The following is a 22,021-nucleotide window of genomic DNA, read 5'->3' on the forward strand; positions in this document are numbered from 1 at the left end:
TAATCAAGAGGTTTAGTTATGGGAAGACTTTGGAAGACTATGCTTCAGTCATGTGAAGATAATAATCCAGAGGTTAGTTATGGGAAGACTGTGCTTCAGTCATGTGAAGATCATAATCAAGAGGTTTAGTTATGGGAAGACTTTGGAAGACTGTGCTTCAGTCATGCGAAGATCATAATCCAGAGGTTTAAGCAATGAGCTCATGCAGTGCAGCAAGACCATGCAGTGCAGTGGAACTGACATGGGCGCTGTGGCGCGTGCAGTGCGTGGAGCCACAGCAGCAGGTCCAGAGCGCAGTGGCGCAGGTGGTCGGAGGTGGTCTCGGCGGCGGCGGCCTCCACCAGCTGCTGGTGGAAGCTGGTCTTGGTCACCAGCGCAGCCCGCTGCCGTCTGCAGCCATTCAGACTTTGTTACAAATTAAATTCTATAAAAATACTGGGATGTTCCATAAGACTTATTTCGTTACAAATATGAAATTTAATAGAAAAAAAAAGTTTCATTTTAATATTGACAATTTTACAACCATATATTTTAAATTTCATAATCGCTTGCATATGTCTGGGGGCATTCAGACTTCATTACAATTAGGAATTTCATTATAAAAATACAGAGATTAAAAGTCTGGTATTGAGGGGACTGGTATTTATTCGAGGAGACCATACGGCATTCACTGCAAACAACCCAACCCCACTAAAAAATATTTGCCCGCGAATTATTTGCAAATGCCTAAAAATCTGATCTAAAGTTTCGTGAATTAGTACACGCAAAACAGTTAACAATTCATTTTGTCCACATAGCAACATGTAGTACTGAAACGCATTTTTCACCTGCTGGGCCAAACTGGGTCAGAATTGCCAAAACATAAGCAAAAAATGCATCTAAATTGAATGAAGTCCCGAAATTTTTCAGGCTGGTTCAGACGTTGCCAATCACCTGTCAGCGCAGGAGGTGGGAGCCGAGCTCAGGGTGATGGAGAGCTCTTGAATATCGTTACAGCCCGCGGCGGGGTAGTCTTGACTGCTGTTGTTGAGGTTATTGTTGTTGTTGTTAGAAGTGGTGTTGCTGTTGGTGACGGTAGCGCGTTCAACACTGGAGACGTATTTCTCAGTGCTAGGGTTGTCCTCAGGAGGAATGTAGCTTGACGTCACATCTGGTACGCCCATCTACAATGTAGGAAATGGAAGATAAAATTAAACATAATATAACGATAATTATAGAACAATAGCAATGTAGGGAAAGGAAAATAAAATCAGATTTTAATTATAAAACAATAAGACTGTAGAGAGTGGCAAATGAAAGATCTAATAACTGTCCATTGCTAGAACAAACAGGGCAAGACCATGTATCGGTCTATCGATAACATAATAAAGGCACACTCGACAAGACCGTGTATCGGTCTATCGATAACATATTGGTATTTCAACAACATAATAAAGGCACACTCGACCAGACCTTGTAGCGGTCGAGCAGCCGTTGGTGGTGCACAGGCATGGCCCTGATGTGGACAAGGAAGGTGCAGCGGCTGCGGTGTAGCGCCAGTGCGGGGCAGGAGAACGTGACGTAGGCGGTGTGGCCGGACAGGTCCAAGTGGTCCCCCACATTCACAGGACCGCTCACCAACTCTGCGTTGTGGGCCGCTTGGAACGTCGCCGTTGTAGCCGGGTTCACGGGGCCATCTGTGGTGAACGTGACGTGACAACTCAGCGTGAGGTTACAATATCAGAACAAGTATATCCTCGATATATTTTACAGCTAGCATATTCAAGAAGGTTATTATTTTCAAGTTACTCCACGTCAAATTCATGAATTAGAAAATGCTCAATCAAATTTCACTTTTGAATAGTTCAATCAATTGATGTGGTAGAGGCGTTTAAATGGTCACATAGGGCGCTATCAGCAATTGGATACGGTATGTGAGCTTAAATTATTCAGCACAGAAATGCATGGTAGTGCTCGTGATGAGGGAAGAGCTTGGATATAACAACGGATCATTCAAACAACAGATGAATTTAAAAACAGATGGATTATACAACAGATGATTCAACATCAGATGAATTTAGCAACAGCTGATTCAACATCAGATGAATTTATCAACAGATGATTCAACACCAGAAGAATTTAAAAACAGATGATTCAACATCAGATGAATCTAACAACAGATAAATTTACGAACAGATGGATTTAAGAAGATCGAACACTCAAAGTAATACAGGAGTCATACAACTCTCACCGAGATATTGGTCCAAAGGGCTGGTCTCGTCAAACATAAGAGAGGCCGCGGCGTCCGCAGCAGCAGAAGCTTCTTTATTCTCACTACGATTTTGCTCCGTGTCCACGGCAGAGCGCATGAGTTTTGTGGCGGTCTTGGCAGCTTTTGGTGTTGTTTTGCTGCCATTGTGCAGGTCGTTGTGCTTCCGCTTGTGTCGGCAAGTAGCGTCAGTAAGCGAGGACAGCTTACTGTTCTCGTCTGGGTTGCGGGCGCCCGCTTTGCTGTGCTTGCTTGACATGCCGCAGCTGCGTGACGAGCCGTGGGTCTGCCGGAGCAGCGTCACCTTTGGGGTGGCCAACATTGATGAGAAAATCCATAATAATGATAAGGTAATTTACGACAACAATTTAAAGTACCCAAGAATTGCCTCTCTTTTTTTTATTAACTAACATCGAGTATAGCTTATGCTTGCATTCTGTTTGTTTTTATCTACTCGTTGAACAGTTTTTCTCTACTTATTTTATCTACTTCCACGCCATCACACGGAAAAGTTGGGCAACAAGAATCATACAAAAAAACATTTGTCTGATATTGTACAAAATCATAGCTAATATCGTGTGTGGTCGTCAGTAGAAAAAACTAGATTTTTATACATAACAAAACAAATAAGCTCTAGTCTACCTGAATATTAGGATCGAGATTGAGTCGCTGGCGTGAGAGCTGGAGTTTAATGTTGATGTGGCCCACGGCAACGGTGGAAGATGCACCGCCCCCCGCCGCCCCCGACGCTGGGGTTATGATCAACTCGAACAGGTGATCGCTCCACGAACTGCGGTCAACGAAAATAATAACGGCTTATTATTTGTGTTGTATATTATGGTTGTGATTGCATATTATAAGATTGTGCATTGTATGCATTGGCAGCACTAATAAACTCACTGTCATCCCGCCAACTATCAGTCAACTAACAGTAACAGAAATATCATTCCTAAATTGATATATTTAGGAATGATATATATGATATATAAATGCTGCATTTATATATCATATACCATATACCATATATCATATACCATTGCTTTTCAAGTATGAAACAAAACTATGTTCACAATTTTACATTCAGAAACCGACAAAACGGAAATTTTCAGAAATGTTTATAATTATCTAACAAGATTTTTAGCATAATATCCTGATGCCCATTCAGCAAAACATGAGAGTGGCCGAATGAAAGCTTGGTTTCTCGCCACGTAATAGCTATTGAATTCCTAAGTCTGGGCTGTTGCTGAAACGACCCTCAAGTAACACCACAAGATGATTAAAAGATAACGGCTGTACAACATGTAATCAATTTTTTAGTAAAGCAGTTATCTTTAATAGCTATTTGTGACTTCCAACTACCAAGAACAAGGCATCCAAGCATTGAAGGTACAGGAAATGCTTCTCTCCTCAATGTGCCCTAGACAATTACCTTCATCTCGCACATAGTTAGTTATTAGCTCTAAGAACATAGTTATTAGCTCTAATAAAATAGTTATAGCTCTAATATCATAATTAATAACTCTAATAACATAATTATTAACTGTAATAACACAGTTATTAGCTCTAATAACAAGTTATTAACAAATGACATAGTTAATAACTCTAATAACATAGTTATCAGCTCTAATAACATAATTATTAACTAATAACATAGTTAATACCTCTAATAAAAAAGTTAATCAACTCTCTAACCTGTTGTCTGGGTCCAGCGTCCAGCACCTAGTGGACTCTGCCCCTGCGGCGTGTAGGACGTACTGCGGCTGCTGCAAGGGCTGGGGATTACGTCTCTGCTGCTGGGCCTTGGTCATCTCTATCCAGCAGGGCGGCACGGTGGCCACGAGGTTAGGGCAGCCCGGCCTGAACGTCGTCAGCTCCAGACACTTCAGGAGCGTCTCCTCCGACACCGCCATGTCGGCCCACAGCGGCTCTAGATCTGGAATAATATAGAGATTTGTACTCAAATCCTAACTAGAATGCCGGCCATGAGTGGCTAGAATGACAAAGACTTGCGCTCAAATCCAAACTAGAATGCCGGCCATGAGTGGCTAGAATGACGGAGACTTGCACACAAATCCTCTAATTATGACAATAGTAGGAGCAGGAAATATTGAATAGCAGAGAAATATTACAAGTTTCCCATATTGAAAAAGCAGTTAGATTTCGTTAGTAGTTTTGCAAGAATGCTTTTAGCCCTGAATTAGAATAATAAAACAAGTGCATCAAATGTTAGGCGCTGGATGAAGAATTATTGCCTAGTGCATCAAATGTTATAGGCACTAAAGGAATGGTATGAGAAAAATGACGAGCTGACGATGGATGATAGGCTTGTAGATGATAAATTCAAATGGTAATCATTTGATGAAGTACAGGACAGTATATGTCGGGCGTTGGTCCAGAAATATACTATCAAGCCTCAGAACCTTAAGAACTTTTCCTTGCCCTCAACTTTGCATCAACACAAGTTATTTTGAGACAAGCTTGGGTAGTTGGAATTCAAGTCAAAATTGATTCAACAAAAATGTAACTCAGTATTCACTGCAGTGAGTGACAGAGAGCGCATTTTCTCGTCGACGAAAACATGAAGTCACGGACAGACGGACGGACATGACGAGCACAATAGCGCTTTTTTTCCATAAATGAGAAAATGCGCTAAAAAATATATTTCTTACGTCCAGCACATAACTTTCAAGATAACATGAAAGAATGTATTCAAGTTACGCACTGTGACAATAAGTGAGAGTGCAGAATGCAGACTCGTTAGGGACACAGGCTGTCCCTACAGCAGGCGTCTGGTAGAGGCAAGTGAAGGCATCGCAGTCAAACACGCGCATTGAGCCGTCGTGCAGGACCGCAGCAAACAGGCAGTGGCACCAGTCATACGAACAGTCCAGGTCGTCATCAGAAATCTGAGGAGTTAAAAACAATCATATTAATGCTTTCATGCATTAAATATATAATAAATAATATACGTTTATACACCACTTTTTAAAGACAACACTTCTAAAGAATCCCGTGTTTCCAATGTTACAGAAGTACAATGAATTGCTAATTTTATTTTGGAATATTAAAACATTCATTTTCAATTTTTTAATGTATAATTTTTTCAAAATTATTTATTTTGTAATTCGATTAATGCATTGTCTCCAACTTTAGCAAGTGTGCAAAATTTCAGATCGATAGGAGAAGTAAATTGTGTTAAAAATCGATTATAAGATTTGTAGCAGACAAACAAACAAACAAACAACAAGAAGTGAAGTTAAAGAGAAGTGTTGTAATAAAAAGGCAATATTCACCTGATTATTTCACAATTTATCTTTTATTACTGTCAATAGAGTGGTACCTACAAAAATCCAACGAGCAATTATTTCCAAACAAATTCTAGAACACAGTCACGGCTAGCACTACACGGTAGAGTAAACAATGCTTACACTAGAAGGTAAAGCGATGATATCCTTGATGACTTCCCCTCTAGGGAGTGGCTTCATGAGAGGAAGCTCATCGCTAAGCTTCACCGACGCTGCTTTACTAGAAGACTTCCCTAGAATAGCATAGCGCAATAGCACTCCACCGTTAGACGAGGCAGCAGAATCACCTGCTGCTGGGTTTTGAGCAAGACACACCACCAAATAAATACCACAAGAGTTGGGCAAGATGGCAGTGACTACAGGGTCAGGGTAGTCGCATGGTAACATCACGCACTGAATACACTCTGGTCGCCTTGCTTCACCCTCATCAGCTTCTTTGGGGGTCCCAGTTGCGCCTTTTTCTTTGGTTAAAGGAAGGAAAGATCTTTTGTTATTAGAAGTAGGTACGGTTGGGCCCCAATCCTTCACAGGAACAGACTTTAATTTGTGGGAAGCCTCACAGTAAACAGTGGAACCTCCCGTGGCTTTGGTGTTATTCCCAGTGGCGTTTATACCGTTACTTTTCTGAGACACATCCAATGAAGATCCCGTACTCATGCCTTCATAAAAAGTCTTTTGAACCGCAGTTCCTACTTGTGTGTCTTCGTGGAAATCGTACAGCATCAAGCAAGGGTAGAAGGTGCACTTTCCGTGGGATTCCTCACTGGTCAAAGAATGGCTGGCATTTTCGCAATCTGAGTTATCCTCGAGCTTGGCATTTTGGCAATCCACTGATAAACCGAGACTTGAAGTCACATGTTCAGGTTCTGTTAATTGATGGCAAGATAATTGTTGCATGCGTAGAACTTCATTATAACAGAGCCCTGCAGCTACAACTACAGAAGGACGAGCAAGAACAGGCCAACCATCAGTTTGGTCAGTTTTTGGCCAGGAGGAGTTAAGGTTCGAGACATCAGTGACAATACCGCCTCTTCTGAAGAAATTTGCTTCTGCGGGGTCCACCAATACGCTAGACTCCCACAAATGAACGGACAACGACTTGTTTGAATCATAATGCTCGGTAGAATCCCCTGGAACAAAGCAGGCAATATTTTAAACGTCTATTCTCAAAAGGATTAAATTATACTCAATTATTTACAATTGTTATTAAGTAGAATAGGGAAATAAAGTTCACTCACGTAACTTAAGCCATGCTTGTGATTTCATACATTAATGTACACAAGATGTTGGGTTCCAAATACCTGTTGATGACGCTGTATTAGCTTCGCGCTTAATGGCGATCTCATCTTGGACCATCACCTCGATGTTCAGGCCATCACAGTCAAGGCCGCTAGTGTCCCCCAGGAGTGAAGGCTCAGGAATTGTGTAAAGAGTTGCAACTAGTGAACCACCGTCCACACCCTCTAAAGATGCATCGGAGTAAATTGAGGCAGCTTCTTCTATCACAGACTCAGTTGCAGACGAGACAACGTCAATAGTTAAACTTTCGAACGTTTCGACTGAATCTACTTCATGGGCAAGATCTTCATCATGCTTGCAAGGTGAAACACAATCAGTTTTCGAGACTTCTAGAACCTTTTCTGAATTTTGAATGAGAGGAATTGGTTCAGATGTTTCAGAAGACTTTAAATACGAGGGGTAAGCGCTAGGTGAAGAAGAGTTTGTAGGCGTGAGGACCTCCGAATCTTCCCAGTTTTCCGGAGGTATCGCACCAAACGAGGCGTCAGGGCCTTCCTGCATCGGAGACTCAGCGTTGCGGTCCAGCCAAGTCTTGAGGCGAGCAGGAGGCTTGCCATGACAACACTGAGTTGGAGTTGTGCCAGCATGTTGCATTTGTTTCAACTCAAACTTACTGGCATCTGATGCTGTCACTTCCAGAGACTTCACACGCTGCTCAACATTAAGAATTGTGAGTAAATAAGATTATTTATGCATTGGATATATCCATCACCACTTCCTGTAAGACAAACAAGCTTAAAATTTACCAGTTTAGAAGCTAACATTTTTTAATGTTTTGGCAAAAAAAAATACTTTTTTCACAACTTTGCTAGTTTTCAAGGGCAAATTCTCATTGTAAATAACAAACCATTGTTCAAGATAACCTTTATAAATACAAATAATAAGTCAATCATGCAGTGGCAATATTATTGAAGTCTACAGATATGGACCGCAGCGCATATATTTAATTACCTGAAGTTGTTTGCTAAGTCTCCATAAAACAACACTGCCGCTTTGTCTACTAATGGTAACTATGAAATCCGTAGAATTTCCAGAAGAAAAATCCATATCTGTTACTGGATTATCCACAGTGTTGTACGATTCAGAACCGTCGACAATTTTCCTCGCAGAATTCTCTTCAATTTCTGCCCCATGGATATCAGCATTTCCATTAATGCCGTCATCGGTAACCACGTCTTCTACTTGAAGCTGTAGCGGCTGCTCCTTCACTTGATTAGTACTATGCTTATTGACAGAAGGTGGCTGAGACTTCACGGTACTAGGAGGCTTGGAGTCTGGGGACTTTTTCTCTAATGCAGTCGTGGACTTGGCGTCTGTGGACTTTTTCTCTAATGCAGTCGTGGACTTGGTGGCGGGACTGGGGGTTCTAGTGTCGTGATGGAAGCCGGCATGAGACGTGGACAGCGTGTACGTCAGAGGGACGTTGTGGGTGTAATCACCCTTCACAAAAGGGCAATTCGGGGAGTGCCTTTCATGCTCAGACCTGTGACAACATCCAAATATATTTTAAAATCTTTCAATTAACAAGTTTATCTACGTATATTTGGCAGATCCAGTAATTTCATACCCAAGACCAGGCGTTAATAGATTTTTGAACCCCCAATAAATTGTTTAAAATTCACGTGAATTACTAATTAATCAAGACCGAAATACAAAATAAAATTAACAAGGTATCAGATAGAAGTCTATAAAAACACAATGAGAATTAAATAATTAAAATGAGAACATCAAACCGAGGCTCATCAGTGGTTAAAATTCACACAAATTATTAACTAGGACCAAAATACAAAATATAATTAACAAGGTATCAGATACAAGTCTATAACAAACACAATGATTATCAAATAATTAAAATAATAACATCGCACCAAGGCTCATCAGTGGGCTCCCAGAAGACGAGGCACACGGAGCACAGGAAGCACATTGCCCGGTCGTCGTCCGGCATGAGGGGCTGGTGGAAAAAACCTGCCTCTGCCATCTGCTCGGGGAGTGCCCACCTGCACAAAATATAACGTCTCAATCTACATACAATTATTCAACAGACCTTGAAATACCTAGTCGTGCTTCAGTAATATTCTTCCAATAAAATTGTTCAACAGACCTTGAAATACCTCGTCATAATTCAGTAATATTCTTCCAATAAAATTATTCAACAGACCTTGAAATAGGTACCTCGTCATAATTCAGTAATAATCTTACAATAAAATTTGCAACAGAACTTGAAATACTTTGTCATTATTCAGAAATGTTATTAAAGTTGCTAGATGAAGCTTAAGATCCAGTATATATCAAGCAATTATTAGCAACATTTTCATTAATCACTCATTAATTGGTCATGTTATAAAATAGAAATATGAGCACGAAACATCAATGAAATTAGACACAAAGCAATGCTAGACAATAACAAAAGAAGTGGTCGTCAAAAATTGCACAGAATTTACTAACACAAAACCAGAAGCCTTACTTATAATCCATATGAGGCCATTTAGCAAAGGTGCATGTTATAAAATAAAAGTATGATCACGAAACATCAATGAAATATGACACAAAGCAATGCTAGACAATAACAAAAGAAGCGGTTGTCGAGGAAGAAATCAATGCAAGCTGAGGGTTTACAAGGTGACTAGGTTTAAGAACAGGCCCTGCTACCTGTCCATTATTGCTGTGGTTATACATTAACATGTAATGTGTTGCTGCATAACCTGTACAATACAACTAATCCTAGCAGAAGCCTAGTCTAAATGCCGCTTTTAGCTCCGCTCCTCTTGAAATAGTAAATAGATAGGCCGTTTACTAGCGTTAATTTCATGTCTTATTTATTTATTCTCCGTTTTAAAACCCAACAGTGCCTTTTACTCTACTAATTGATTGTGTTTCTAGATCTGAACTTCTTCTGAACTGAATTTTGTGAACTGACGATGGAGCTGGACTCCAAAACGTTTTCTCTTATAAAGATATGGTGAATTTTTGTGGTATTGTTTTTGCTTTTAAATTCCTAGAGAACTAATCCTCAAGTACATTACAATACAACTAATCCTCAAGTACATATATAATTAGATGGTCAATTTCATCACGTGTAGACATTTGGAGACTCCATAATAAATTTAACTGTTGTTATAACGTGTACTGTCACATAAATAAAAAGGTCATGTTGTCCAAATAGTTACTTGCTTTGCAACAAAATCACAAACAAAGATCAGACGTAGCACTGATGGCCCTTTTGCTAGGTTAAACTGGGTAAGAATGACTTGCACTAAGGCAAATATTGCATTGCTATTTCGTCTGGCTCTCTCATTTATCCGAGTTTACACTGCAAAAATAGAGCAATCCTCACCTATTAAGATGTTGACTCCAAATTGGTACATATGCGTACCACAAAATGTATTTCTCCAGGATGTAGTGGTACATAATTCAGGTTGCCTAAAATCGATCAAATCCGAGAACAAAAAAGGCCCAAAAAGGCCAATAACTCAATCTATACTAGTTTATTTGTAGGTTCCACTATAAAAATTCCATTTGCTTTCTTTTTGCAATATTTAAAATTTAATTAGGAAGTACCCCTATCATAAATTTTAGCCAACCAACGCAATTGAGAAAAATTAAATCACAAAATTTGTCGGGAAAGAATGACTGTCTTGCATCCCTGTTAAAAAACAGGTACAAAAAATGAAATAATAGTACAAGATGAAGAAATCGGAGTCAAAGTGTTAAGATGTCTTGCTCACCTTCTTGGCTCTGTGTATGGCAGTGTTGGTATTGAGAGCTTGGATTGTTCTAGTAGACTTGCTGGAGCCTGCAGCAACATGACTAGTAAGAGCAGCCTTAAGGCACTCCTTGACACTTGCCNCATCTAGATGTGTATAAGAGACACTAATCTTAATTGATCAATACACTACCATACTTCTGGAGCAAATGTTTTGTTCAAGATACTAGTACACAAAATTACTTAACAACGTACGGTATTCAATGAGTGAATCAATTGATAATGACTATAGTCACCCATTAAGAAAGGGCTAACATGTTAGTTTGTACTACAGTACTGTGATCATAGACGTTATTGATAGAATAATTTGATACTACCATCCAGGGGTCCAAACAGGCACTAACCTAAACAGTAAGGCAAAAATGATGCTAACAAATTGATACTTCATCCCCCATTTCCAGTTCAGATACATCATTTTCAGTTTCAGTTGCTCTCCATTGATGGAGAGCATTTTAGACTACCTAATTGAATTTTCATAAATGAAAAGGAATCTGCCTCATCAGTCAAGTCCTACCTCAATGATATTGAGGTACCAACAAACGTAAAAATTGCAAAAATAATCAATATGTTTCTGCTTTATCTAATAGTGCAACATAATATGTAACTTTGGCATTCTTTGGTACTTCGGCATAAAATATTTGGCATCCTGATAATATAATGCATTATGCATTATATAATGCTGATAATATAATGCAGTATGAAAGATTAAAACTAGCTGGTAGACATCAGGTGCTCACCTCAGCATGATGACATCAGGTGCTCACCTCAGCATGATGACATCAGGTGCTCACCTCAGCATGATGACATCAGGTGCTCACCTCNTGATACTAACAAAATGATACTAACAAAATGATACTAACAAAATGATACTAACAAAATGATACTAACAAAATGATACTAACAAAATGATACTAACAAAATGATACTAACAAAATGATACTAACAAAATGATACTAACAAAATGATACTAACAAAATGATACTAACAAAATGATACCACTTCATCCCACATTTTCAGTTTCAATTGCTCTTCATTGATGGTGAACATTTTAGACAAGTTAAATTTTTATAAATTAAAAGGAATCTGCCTATCAGTCAAGTCCTACCCCAATGATAGTGAGGTACCAATTAACATGATAATAACATAAATAGTGAATATGTTTCTGATTGATATAATAGTGCAACAAAATCCACAACATAGAAATATTTGGCATTCTACAAACATAATGTTTTTGAATATACATAATGTATACTTGAGCGCATGAAAGATCAAAACAAGCTGGTGGACATCAGGTGCTCACCTCAGCATGGTGGACATCAGGTGCTCACCTCTGCATGGTGGACATCAGGTGCTCACCTCGGCATGGTGGACATCAGGTGCTCACCTCTGCATGGAGGACATCAGGTGCTCACCTCAGCATGGTGGACATCAGGTGCTCACCTCAGCATGGTGGACATCAGGTGCTCACCTCGTCATGGTGGACATCAGGTGCTCACCTCAGCATGGTGGACATCAGGTGCTCACCTCAGCATNAACAGTTTATTGCAGCAGAGGTTATGGCCATACCTCGCCAAAAGCAGACTCAAAATAAAAACGTCCCTAATTACCCCTGGGAATGGGTTAATTAGACACTTCAAATAAAACTTAATTTTAAAAAGGTTGCAGCATGCAGAGTGTACTCATCCATTACTAACAGTACTCTGAAGTCCTCCCCTTCCTTTGTAGATGATGTAAATGTAGAATAAATGAAATTTTCTGCATTTTTACTTGGTTTTTCTTCCTTGATATAATATTACCTTCTCCATACATTACCAAATTATTAATGTGATATTACTGTATCCATGGACACACCATTGAGCATTGACAACAACCTTGTCAACTGCAAGCTTCATATTAGCAGCCATATAGCATTTCTTCTGTATCTGTAAGCTTACAGGAGGTCTTGTAGTTTTGCACCATTTTAATTGGGCCAAGTGAATTCACTATAACAAAAATATAACTCAGTACTCAATGCAGTGAGTGACACAGAGAGCAATTCCTTGCCAACGAAAATGTGAAGTCATGGACGGATGGATGGACATGGCGAGCACAATAGCGCCTTTTTTCCATATATGAGAACATGCACTAAAAAGATATCCTACTTTTTGGAGAAATAAATCATAGTTTAGGTTAATTACTTTTCATTCAATGTTGCCCAGTGCACAATCTATCTATGATATTCTATGCACTATTTTGTGATGACCGCTGAAGGCGCTGATGCATCAACTTTTTGTTAAGTGAAAATTTTTTCGCTGAGCAAAGTAAATGTAATCAAAATTATTTGTAGTTAATTGATTTTTTTGTTACCTGGAGCCTATGTTAACCGAGATTCTACCGTAAATGCATTTTTAGAGGTGTCACAGGTTTTTTTAGTCACAGCTAGAATAGTACATATAATATATTCCATGCATGTACATGCTTGTTATGAATGAGAGAAAAATGCCTGTGTTAACACTTAACAGGATTGGAAATTTGGAATTATCCTATTTTCTAAAATTATAGAGCTCCAAAGACCAGGATATTTAATCAACAGTGCAAATCTGTATTATCAGGCACAATTTTCCATAATTTGCCATGGTGCAGACTGCAGAAAGTGGGTGAATATTGCAAGATCTTTGGCAACGCTTCAACAGCAAAATTTAGGCCTTAAGATAATCTTGCCAACACATTTTGATTGAAATTATTTCATTTTGGATATTTGCCAGTCCTCGGCCAACTATTTAGAAAAAAGTAACGTTTCCAGTACGTTTTATGGATCAGGATTGAGCAGTGTGGAATTCTAGAGGGATATTAAATTGACCAGTACACATAGCATATTGGAAAGCAGGACATGAAAGATTGGAAAGTCCAGGAACTTTCCACTTCCAGTTCATTTTATTATATACATTATACATATCCTATCACTTTTCAACTGTGATTGGTTTTGTGGGATTGTGATTTTAGCCCCTTCCAGCCTTCCAGCTGTGATTGGTTAATGGAGTTGTAATGTTATCTGCTTTCTAGCTGTGACTGGTTGCTGCCTTGCTGGGGATGCTTTCAAGCTGTGGTTGGTTGATGGGGATGCTTTCCAGCTGTGATTGGTTGTGCCCATAAGCCCCGCCCCCAAATATGGTATATGTACTACAGTACTACTGGTTAACTAAATACTTAACTTAAACTTGATCATTACAAACAAAAAGCCTGGAAAAAATTAAAAAAATCCATTAAATAAAAGAAAAATAGAGAATATCTATCAAACAAGAGACATTCAAACAATTTTATAACAAATCTGAGGTACTATACAATTTACAATTGAAACAGTTTGTCTAATTTTGATCCTCCTTCTGACTTATAATCAGTCACCTGGCAGAGGCCTTAGAGCACTGTATCTAAGGAAGGCATTCCACCCTGGGTGGAAAGCATTTTTATAAGCTCCTCCTTATCCATACCCATATCCACATCCGCATCCTCATTGTCCTGCCTTGGCGCTTTAAGCTTAGGACTCAGCCGCGCTACTTGCATCCTGGTGGAGCCTTGCATCCTGGTGGAGCCTTGCATCCTGGTGGAACCTTGCATCCTGGTGGAACCTTGCATCCTGGTGGAACCTTGATACCCCAGCGATCATACTACCTCTGCTGTTCTAAGGACGCCTGTAAACTGGCATCCGTTACTTTTCTATTTACTGCTTGATTTCTATTTGTTAATTAAAAACTAAGTAAGTTTCGCGTGTTTCGATTTGCATCCCATGGCGAGGTCTGGTTGCGATAGATTCCTTGGCTGAGCCAACACTGGACCGTAATTGGAATTTTCCAGCTTCTCTGGACTACGCTTGTAGTAGTGCCCCAGAATTCCTTTACAGTCAGTCAATTACTTTTGAGTTGACATAGGCGCAGGAGTGTTACTCATGTGTCCCTGTAGTTAGCTATGCCTCAAATGGTACGCTGTATGCAAGTTATGGAGTAAAACATTGAGTGGGACGTCACAGTCCTGTCAGTCACGAAAGGGTTAAGATATTAGATCTTAAGATAGTAGTTCTTAAGATAGCATATCTTAAGATAGTATATCTTAAGATAGAAGATCTTAAGGTAGTAGTTCTTAAGATAGTAGATCTAAAGATAGAAGATCTTCAGATAGAAGTTCATATGATAGTAGATTTTATGATAGTAGCTCTTAAGATAGCAGTTCATAAGAAATCTTTGTTACCTACCAATAACCTAACTCTCTCTCTGTTCAATGCCCAATACAAATCCTAGAGTGGGGCTATCTGCCCTGGAGTGGGGCTATCTGCCCTGGAGTGGGACTATCTGCCCTGGAGTGGGGCTATCTGCCCTGGAGTGGGGCTATCTGCCCTGGAGTGGGACTATCTGCCCTGGAGTGGGGCTATCTGCCCTGGAGTGGGGTTTTCTGCCCTGGAGTGGTGCTCTCCGCCCCGGTGTGATCTCCACTTTGATGGCCCCGTTCTGTAGCCCTTCAGGCTTCAGCCATTGAAAAATCTTGAGGTTTTTTCCGAGACACCCTTTTTTTGTGCCTAAAAACAAAATTCAGTCAAATTCCTTGAACTGTTCTGACATGGGGCCGCATTGAACCAGTTTTCAGAGGCTCCCATAAATTCCAATTAAAGAAAAGAAAGATTGAGTCACTTGCGTAAAGTTGGAATCAATGTATGAATCAATTGTGAGAATAAATAATTTTAAAATTAAAAAAATTTCAAGTTAAAATACTTGAAAAAATAATTCTGTCTGCTACAAATCGTTTAATCGATATTTAACACACTTTTACCTGTCGAATCGTTCTGAAATTTTGCACACTTGCGTAAAGTCGGAGACAATGCACGAATCATTTGATAGAATAAATAATTGCGAAAATTTAATTTTTTTATTATTATAAAAGAAATTTGATTGATTTTTAATATTTAAAAATTAAATTAGAAAGTCATTGTACATATATAACATCTGAGATACTGGATTCTTTAGGAGTATTGTCTTTGAAAAGTAATTTTTGAACTCCTATTATTTTTAGTTTTGGTCACGGTTGCAGTCTTTTGATTTAATTTGCCACTGGCAAGGAAATCTACGATATAGATGTATGATCTCAAAAAAAAAATCATGAGTTTAATCTCGTAAATCTTGCTATGTTACTGTCTTGCTTGAAAATAGGTTTGCAGTAAACAATGTAATTGACGGGTCGACTGAAATTATCGGGCTTCCAAGAAAAGCCTCCACTGTAGTTCTGGAAATAACTCTTAACGAGTTCCTCTAATCACGGAATAATAACCGCGCAGGTGGAGTTCTTGCAAGTAAAAACAACTGCATAGGCGTTAGGCTGACTATTTCAATTGAATGTAGAGGGTTGGCATTGGCTCTTGGGCTGATCTAGGAGTCAAATTTTTGGGCTACGGCAGCGCTCCCGATTCTGACAACACTCAATAGGATAGACAAGGAGGCGGAGGGGGCTGCATGACCACGTAGTGGGCTCATCGGCTGCATGTCAGACTGCGTGAGTATGCGTCTGCACGGTCTGCTCAATTAAGTTTGTCAATACCCAAATCAGAGATATTTCCCATCTGCTTTCAAAGTTTTTAAGTCCTTAAAACTGTCATGCAAGACGTCAAACGCAGCGTCTACGCGCTTAGTCGCTTTGAAACTTAGCATGTGGTTAAAGTTCAGAGTACCAGGATTGGAACCGAGAGGTGCGGGTTCGGGTTTGATACCATTTCCAGCTCNCTGCCCTGGAGTGGGGCTGGCTGCCCTGGAGTGGGGCTGGCTGCCCTGGAGTGGGGCTATCTGCCCTGGAGTGGGGCTATCTGCCCTGGAGCGGGGCTATCTGCCCTGGAGCTGTCTCTTATACACATCTAGATGTGTATAAGAGACAGGAATAAAACATATAATATATTCCATCATTTCCATGCATGTACATGCTTGTTATGAATGAGAGAAAAATGCCTGTGTTAACACTTAACAGGATTGGAATTATCCTACTTTTCTAAAATTATAGAGCTCCAAAGACCAGGATATTTAATCAACAGTGCAAATCTGTATTATCAGGCACAATTTTCCATAATTTGCCATGGTACAGACTGCAGAAAGAAGGTGAATATTGCAAGATCTTTGGCAATGCTTCAACAGCAAAATTTAGGCCTTAAAATAATCTTGCCAACACATTTTGATTGAAATTATTTCATATTAGATATTTGCCAGACTAAATGCCAGTCCTCGGCCAACTATTTAGAAAAAAGTAACGTTTCCAGTACGTTGGATGGATCAGGATGCAGCCACTAGTAAATCAGGTAAAATCATTTCTGACTCAGGAAATTTTAAGCAAAATATGATTTAATAGCTACCTCTATTTTAAACAATAATTTTTTAAAATTATCTGTAAGCATTTGTTTTCACCTAAAATTGCAGAAAACTTCTAATATTCCAAATTGGAATTTTATGGGTGGATTTTACAAATCACTATTTTCCAGAATAGCAAGAGCAATTTGAGCATGAAACAATGAAACTGAACTGATGGAGATTCAAAATTTTATGAAATGACACATTTATGAAAAAACTTTTTTTTTCATCAAACCAAAATGCATTATGTAGATAGGAGCCAAAAAGGTAAGAGCTTTCATACCTACCATTTGCTACCAAAATAGGTACCTAGCCTAATGTGAAATTTAAATAGGTATTAGAGCCACAAGATCTTGAAAAAAAATTCCAATCCTGTACAGACAGCAATCTAAAGCCAATCTTCATACCTAGTTTGCAAGTTGCAACTTTGAACTGTAGTCACACTATTAAAATTGAAACTACTCCAAATAATTGGCTTGATAGGATTAGGTGCATTAGTATAATAATGGCCAAATAAATTAGCTTACCTTGAATTTCTTCGAACTCGACTTCTGTCAATTTGACAGCTGAATGAGAATCAAAGACTCTCAGTTTATGATTTTTAGTTGTCACGACAAATACATTCAAAGCAGAATGAAAGCAAATAGTTTCTATACTATCATCAAGCTTCAACGAGATATCCTCGTGAAAAAATAAACTATTGCCATTCGGGTTCATCTTGTTGATCTGACATCACAACATCATAATAATAATCGTCCTTCGAACTGACAACGCACATCGCTTTGCATCTGTTGAGCAACAGCTGATAGTACAAATAAGCGGGACAAATACACAAACCGTATAATTTTTTAATGTTTCACATGGAATTGCTATGTTTTACTTTTCCTTTGAATTTGTGTGGTAACTGGTAGTTTTTTAGTAACTCTCTGTCAAACTTCTTCCCTTTATTTAGGTGTTTTCATTATAAACATTCATATTTAATAATATAATAGCTGTTTCAGCGTTTATTAGGCCATAGGCCTGTCGCCGATTCTTAACATCGCAGAACATCCACAGCTCGTTGCGGTCTCGAACTCACAACTCACTTATTCAAATTCTGCTGTGCTTAACCGCCCGGCCTCCTTGCCGATTCTGACCACAAACTGACGCACAGAGCTGTTCGATTCGACACTTCAGCGAACTTGCCTGCGAGCTCGAATGCAAAACCTAACTTCATTTTCAACTGTGGCACTCATAACTCCTTCAATTATGAACGGATTTTATTCAAATTTGAAATATAAGTAGATAATATGGGATCGAACCCGCGCCTCTCTTGGTACTCTGAACTGTAACCACTGGGCCACCCTGCCCAGAAAGAAAGAAAATAAATGAACAATTGATATCTGAAAAAAATAAACGATCAATTGACCATTAGGGACAACCATTTTCTCGGTGAAAAGTAACATTTATATACGGCCAACCTATTAAAACCTTCGGCTTCTATCAAAGTCCGTACGCTTAGAGCTGCGAGGGCGTCCTTGATCACGCGTTGGAAAATTTTACGGTCGGACCCGCGGGCGGTCTCCCCAAATTCAACCGAATCGACAGTTCAGCGAACTCGCCTGCAAACCCGCCTGCGCACTCGAATGCAAACCTAACTTCACGTTCAACTCTGCCAGCCATAAATCCACCACTACTGAATGGATTTCATTCAAATATTAATGATCCAACATAGTGAAGGGAATCTAGCATAATTGCTCCTGCGTATGACGAAGTGTCGAAGATCAAATAAATATTCCTCTGCTGCCTTTATTACTTTTTGGCACATTTTCTCAATTGTGAAAATATTACATCAGTACTCACTGCAGTGAGTGACAGAGAGCGCATTTTCTCGTGACGGATGCACTGTCCGTCCGTGACTTCACGTCACGGACGGACGGACGGACATGACGAGCACAATAGCGCCTTTTTTCCATAAAGGAGAAAATGCGAATTGTCTCACTGCATGTAGCTTTACAACACTAAGGGCATTAAATAGTAGTAAGAGGATCCTGTAGAACGGAAGTTGGGGCAGTAGAACTGCTGACTATAAGCATCCGCCTCGAAATTTACTAATTTAATATTTAATTTAACCGGCTGTTTGTCGTATATGCTGGTAAAATGGTAATTCAATATCTGCAGTTAGAGGGACTAATAAATAATAAGCCGGAAAGTATTGTCGGAGATAAAAAATACATGATATAATAAGTTTTTTCAATTATGTTTATCCTGCGCAATACATACGAAAGGCATGAAAATTGTTCCTTGCCTATATATTCTCGAACCGCAGATCAACCGATGAAACCTTGACCTTTAATTCACGGGACATATAACAGACAGCAGACTGTAACTGCCCGAGCCTACGCCCGTAGCTCTCCCATCCTCGTGTCATGTCAGCATATTTATTATGTTGAGTCACACCTTTAGTTTGCGTTAATAAGTCACATTCGTTTTAAAAGTTCGTTCTGTAATATTAATCAAATTTTCAAGTCTTACTACATTAAAGAAGCCGTTATTATCAGGCGCTTCTTTTCTCGAACCGATTATCCGAGAGAGCTTCTCTTTAATTAACCCTTTGTTATTTGTTTGTCCGCTACAAATCTTATAATCGATATAACGATATTTAACACGCTTCTACCTCTCCAATCGATCTGATATTTTGCACACTTGCGTAAAGTTGAAGACAATGCATGCATTAATGAATTGACAGAATAAATAATTTTAAAATTTTAAAACTTTTTAATAATAATAAAATAGAAAAAAAAATCATTTTCTCTGCTACAAATCTTTTAATCGATATTTAACACATTTCTACCAGTCCAATCGATCTGAAATTTTGCACACTTGCATAAAGTCGGAGACAATACACGAATGAATTGACAGAATAAATAATTTCGAAAAATAATTGGTATATATTTATTAATAAAATTTAAAAATTAATTTTTTTATATTTAAAAATAAAATCAGAAAACCATTGTACATGAATAACACAGGAGACATTAGATTCTTCAGAAGTGTTGTCTTATAAATTATATTACTTTTTTAAACGCATATAAAATATGCGTATAAAAAAGTAATTTTTATACTCATATTTTATTCGACTTTTGGTCGCATCCACACGAAGTTCAGAAGTACGCTATTGAATGATTAGATAACTTGCGATATGCACAGTCTTATTAGATTGAAATGTTACAATCAAGTTTTTGGCGATTAAAATATTCGAGCTTATAATTTAATAGAGGCCGACAATAGAGTCAGGGTGGTTAAGCAAAGAAAATTTGAAGTAGTGAGTTGCGAGTTCAAGCCGCAACAATCTGTGGATGTTCTGCAATGTTAAAGAATCGACGACAGGCCTATGGCCTAATTAACGCTGAAACCGTTATTTTAATTACATTATTTCAGTAGCGGCATCCTCCGATGAGTTACGCAATTTTTTACTTATACATTTACGCACTTAGTGGTAGAATCAACAGCCAGACATCTCAATGTGCACTTCCTCCATTCTATCACCTCGTAGTGGCTCTGCAGCCCCATAAATACTTAAAGCAGGGCCAGAAGTACGGCGCACCATGCGGGATGATTAGGATTGGCATGCACACCGGCTCAGGAATACTGACAACAACAAATTTCTCTAGGGCTAACTAATGAATATTTACGGTGAAACGGCATCTGACAACATTTTATTCACGTAGCACGAATAAACAACAATGATGGTCTGAAGCGCCCATACGAGGTTAATTTCTATCATTGACAAATGTGTCGAAATTCTCAATTGAAATGAAAATATTAAGATTTAGGCACACTTTTATTTCCATAACTTCATTTTCGCATGCATTTCCATGCATAAAACAACCTATACCGCTAAAATTATCAAATTTTTTTTCTTTTATTCAATTGATATAACTAGGCATGTATGAAACTATATGTATGAAAACAGAATTATAATTCCCAAACAACCTTATAATAAAATATAACACTGGACCGTACTGTAAGGCTATATTGCATAAATTAAGTTTTGAAGACAGGGACCCATCTGCTTAAAAGTAAGGAATAAAAGAAAATCTTTTAGGGTTACTACGGTATTTTCATGGCTCAACCAAGACTATTTTTGCACATTCTTTCCAATAAACCGTAAATAAACCGTATTTTCATGGCTCAACCAAGACTATTTTTGTACATTCTTTCCAATAAACCGTAAATAAACCGTAAATAAAATAAATAATTCCACTTTTTGCAGTCGTAGGATGTAATTCCTATCACTTCTCAATCAAATTCGCGCCGGTCAGTGATTACAACACTTCTCTTTAACACTTTACTTCTTGTTGATTGTTTGTTTGTCTTCTACAAATCATATGATCGAGATTTAAAACATTTCTACCTGTTCAATCGATCTGAAATTCTGCACACCTACGTAAAGTCGGAGACAATGCAGGAATCATTTGACAGAAAGAATAATTTTGAAATTTTATTTTTTTTCCTTTTTCAATATTAAAAAAATTAAAATTACTTTTTTTCAACATTGAAAATAAAAATAGAAATTCATTGTACACGTGCAACATCGGAGACACTGGATTCTTTAGAAGTGTTGTCTTTAAAAAGTAATTTTTAAACGCATATTTTATTTAACTTTTGGTCGCATCCGCACAAAGTTCATAAGTACGCTATTGAATGATTAGATAACTTGCAATATGCATAGGATTAGACAGTCAAATTACATTGAAATCTTACAATCAAGTTTTTGGCGATTAAAATATTTAAGCTTTTAATTTAATAGAGGCCGGCAATGGAGGCAAGGAGGCCGGGCGGATGCGAAGAAAATTTGAAGCTGTGAGTTGCGAGTTCAAGCCCGCAACAAGTCGTGGATGTTCTGCAATGTTAAGAATCGACGACAGGCCTATTGCCTAATAATAATAATAGCGGTTTCAGCGTTATTAGGCCGTAGGCCTGTCGCCGATTCTTAACATCGCAGAACATTCACAGCATTTTGCGGTCTCGAACTCGCAACTCACTGCAACAATTCTGCTGTGCTTAACCG

General features: G+C 38.6%; 1 protein-coding gene across 1 annotated transcript in view; it reads right to left on the bottom strand.

The window, feature by feature from the left end:
• LOC108676384 overlaps window positions 1–11,979 on the bottom strand; it is a 68,743-nt gene extending 56,764 nt beyond the window's left edge. The window contains 12 exon segments of the mRNA XM_047885771.1: window positions 242–390; window positions 934–1,163; window positions 1,453–1,676; window positions 2,231–2,552; window positions 2,891–3,038; window positions 3,941–4,181; window positions 4,971–5,154; window positions 5,677–6,683; window positions 6,855–7,503; window positions 7,804–8,335; window positions 8,721–8,849; window positions 11,972–11,979. Of these exon segments, the coding sequence (XP_047741727.1) occupies window positions 242–390; window positions 934–1,163; window positions 1,453–1,676; window positions 2,231–2,552; window positions 2,891–3,038; window positions 3,941–4,181; window positions 4,971–5,154; window positions 5,677–6,683; window positions 6,855–7,503; window positions 7,804–8,335; window positions 8,721–8,849; window positions 11,972–11,979 (3,823 nt within the window).
• Window positions 11,980–22,021: the final 10,042 nt, after the last annotated feature.

This window comes from Hyalella azteca, unplaced genomic scaffold (genome assembly GCF_000764305.2).
Source record: "Hyalella azteca isolate HAZT.00-mixed unplaced genomic scaffold, Hazt_2.0.2 contig3082, whole genome shotgun sequence".
Classification (NCBI taxonomy): Eukaryota; Metazoa; Arthropoda; class Malacostraca; order Amphipoda; family Hyalellidae; genus Hyalella; species Hyalella azteca.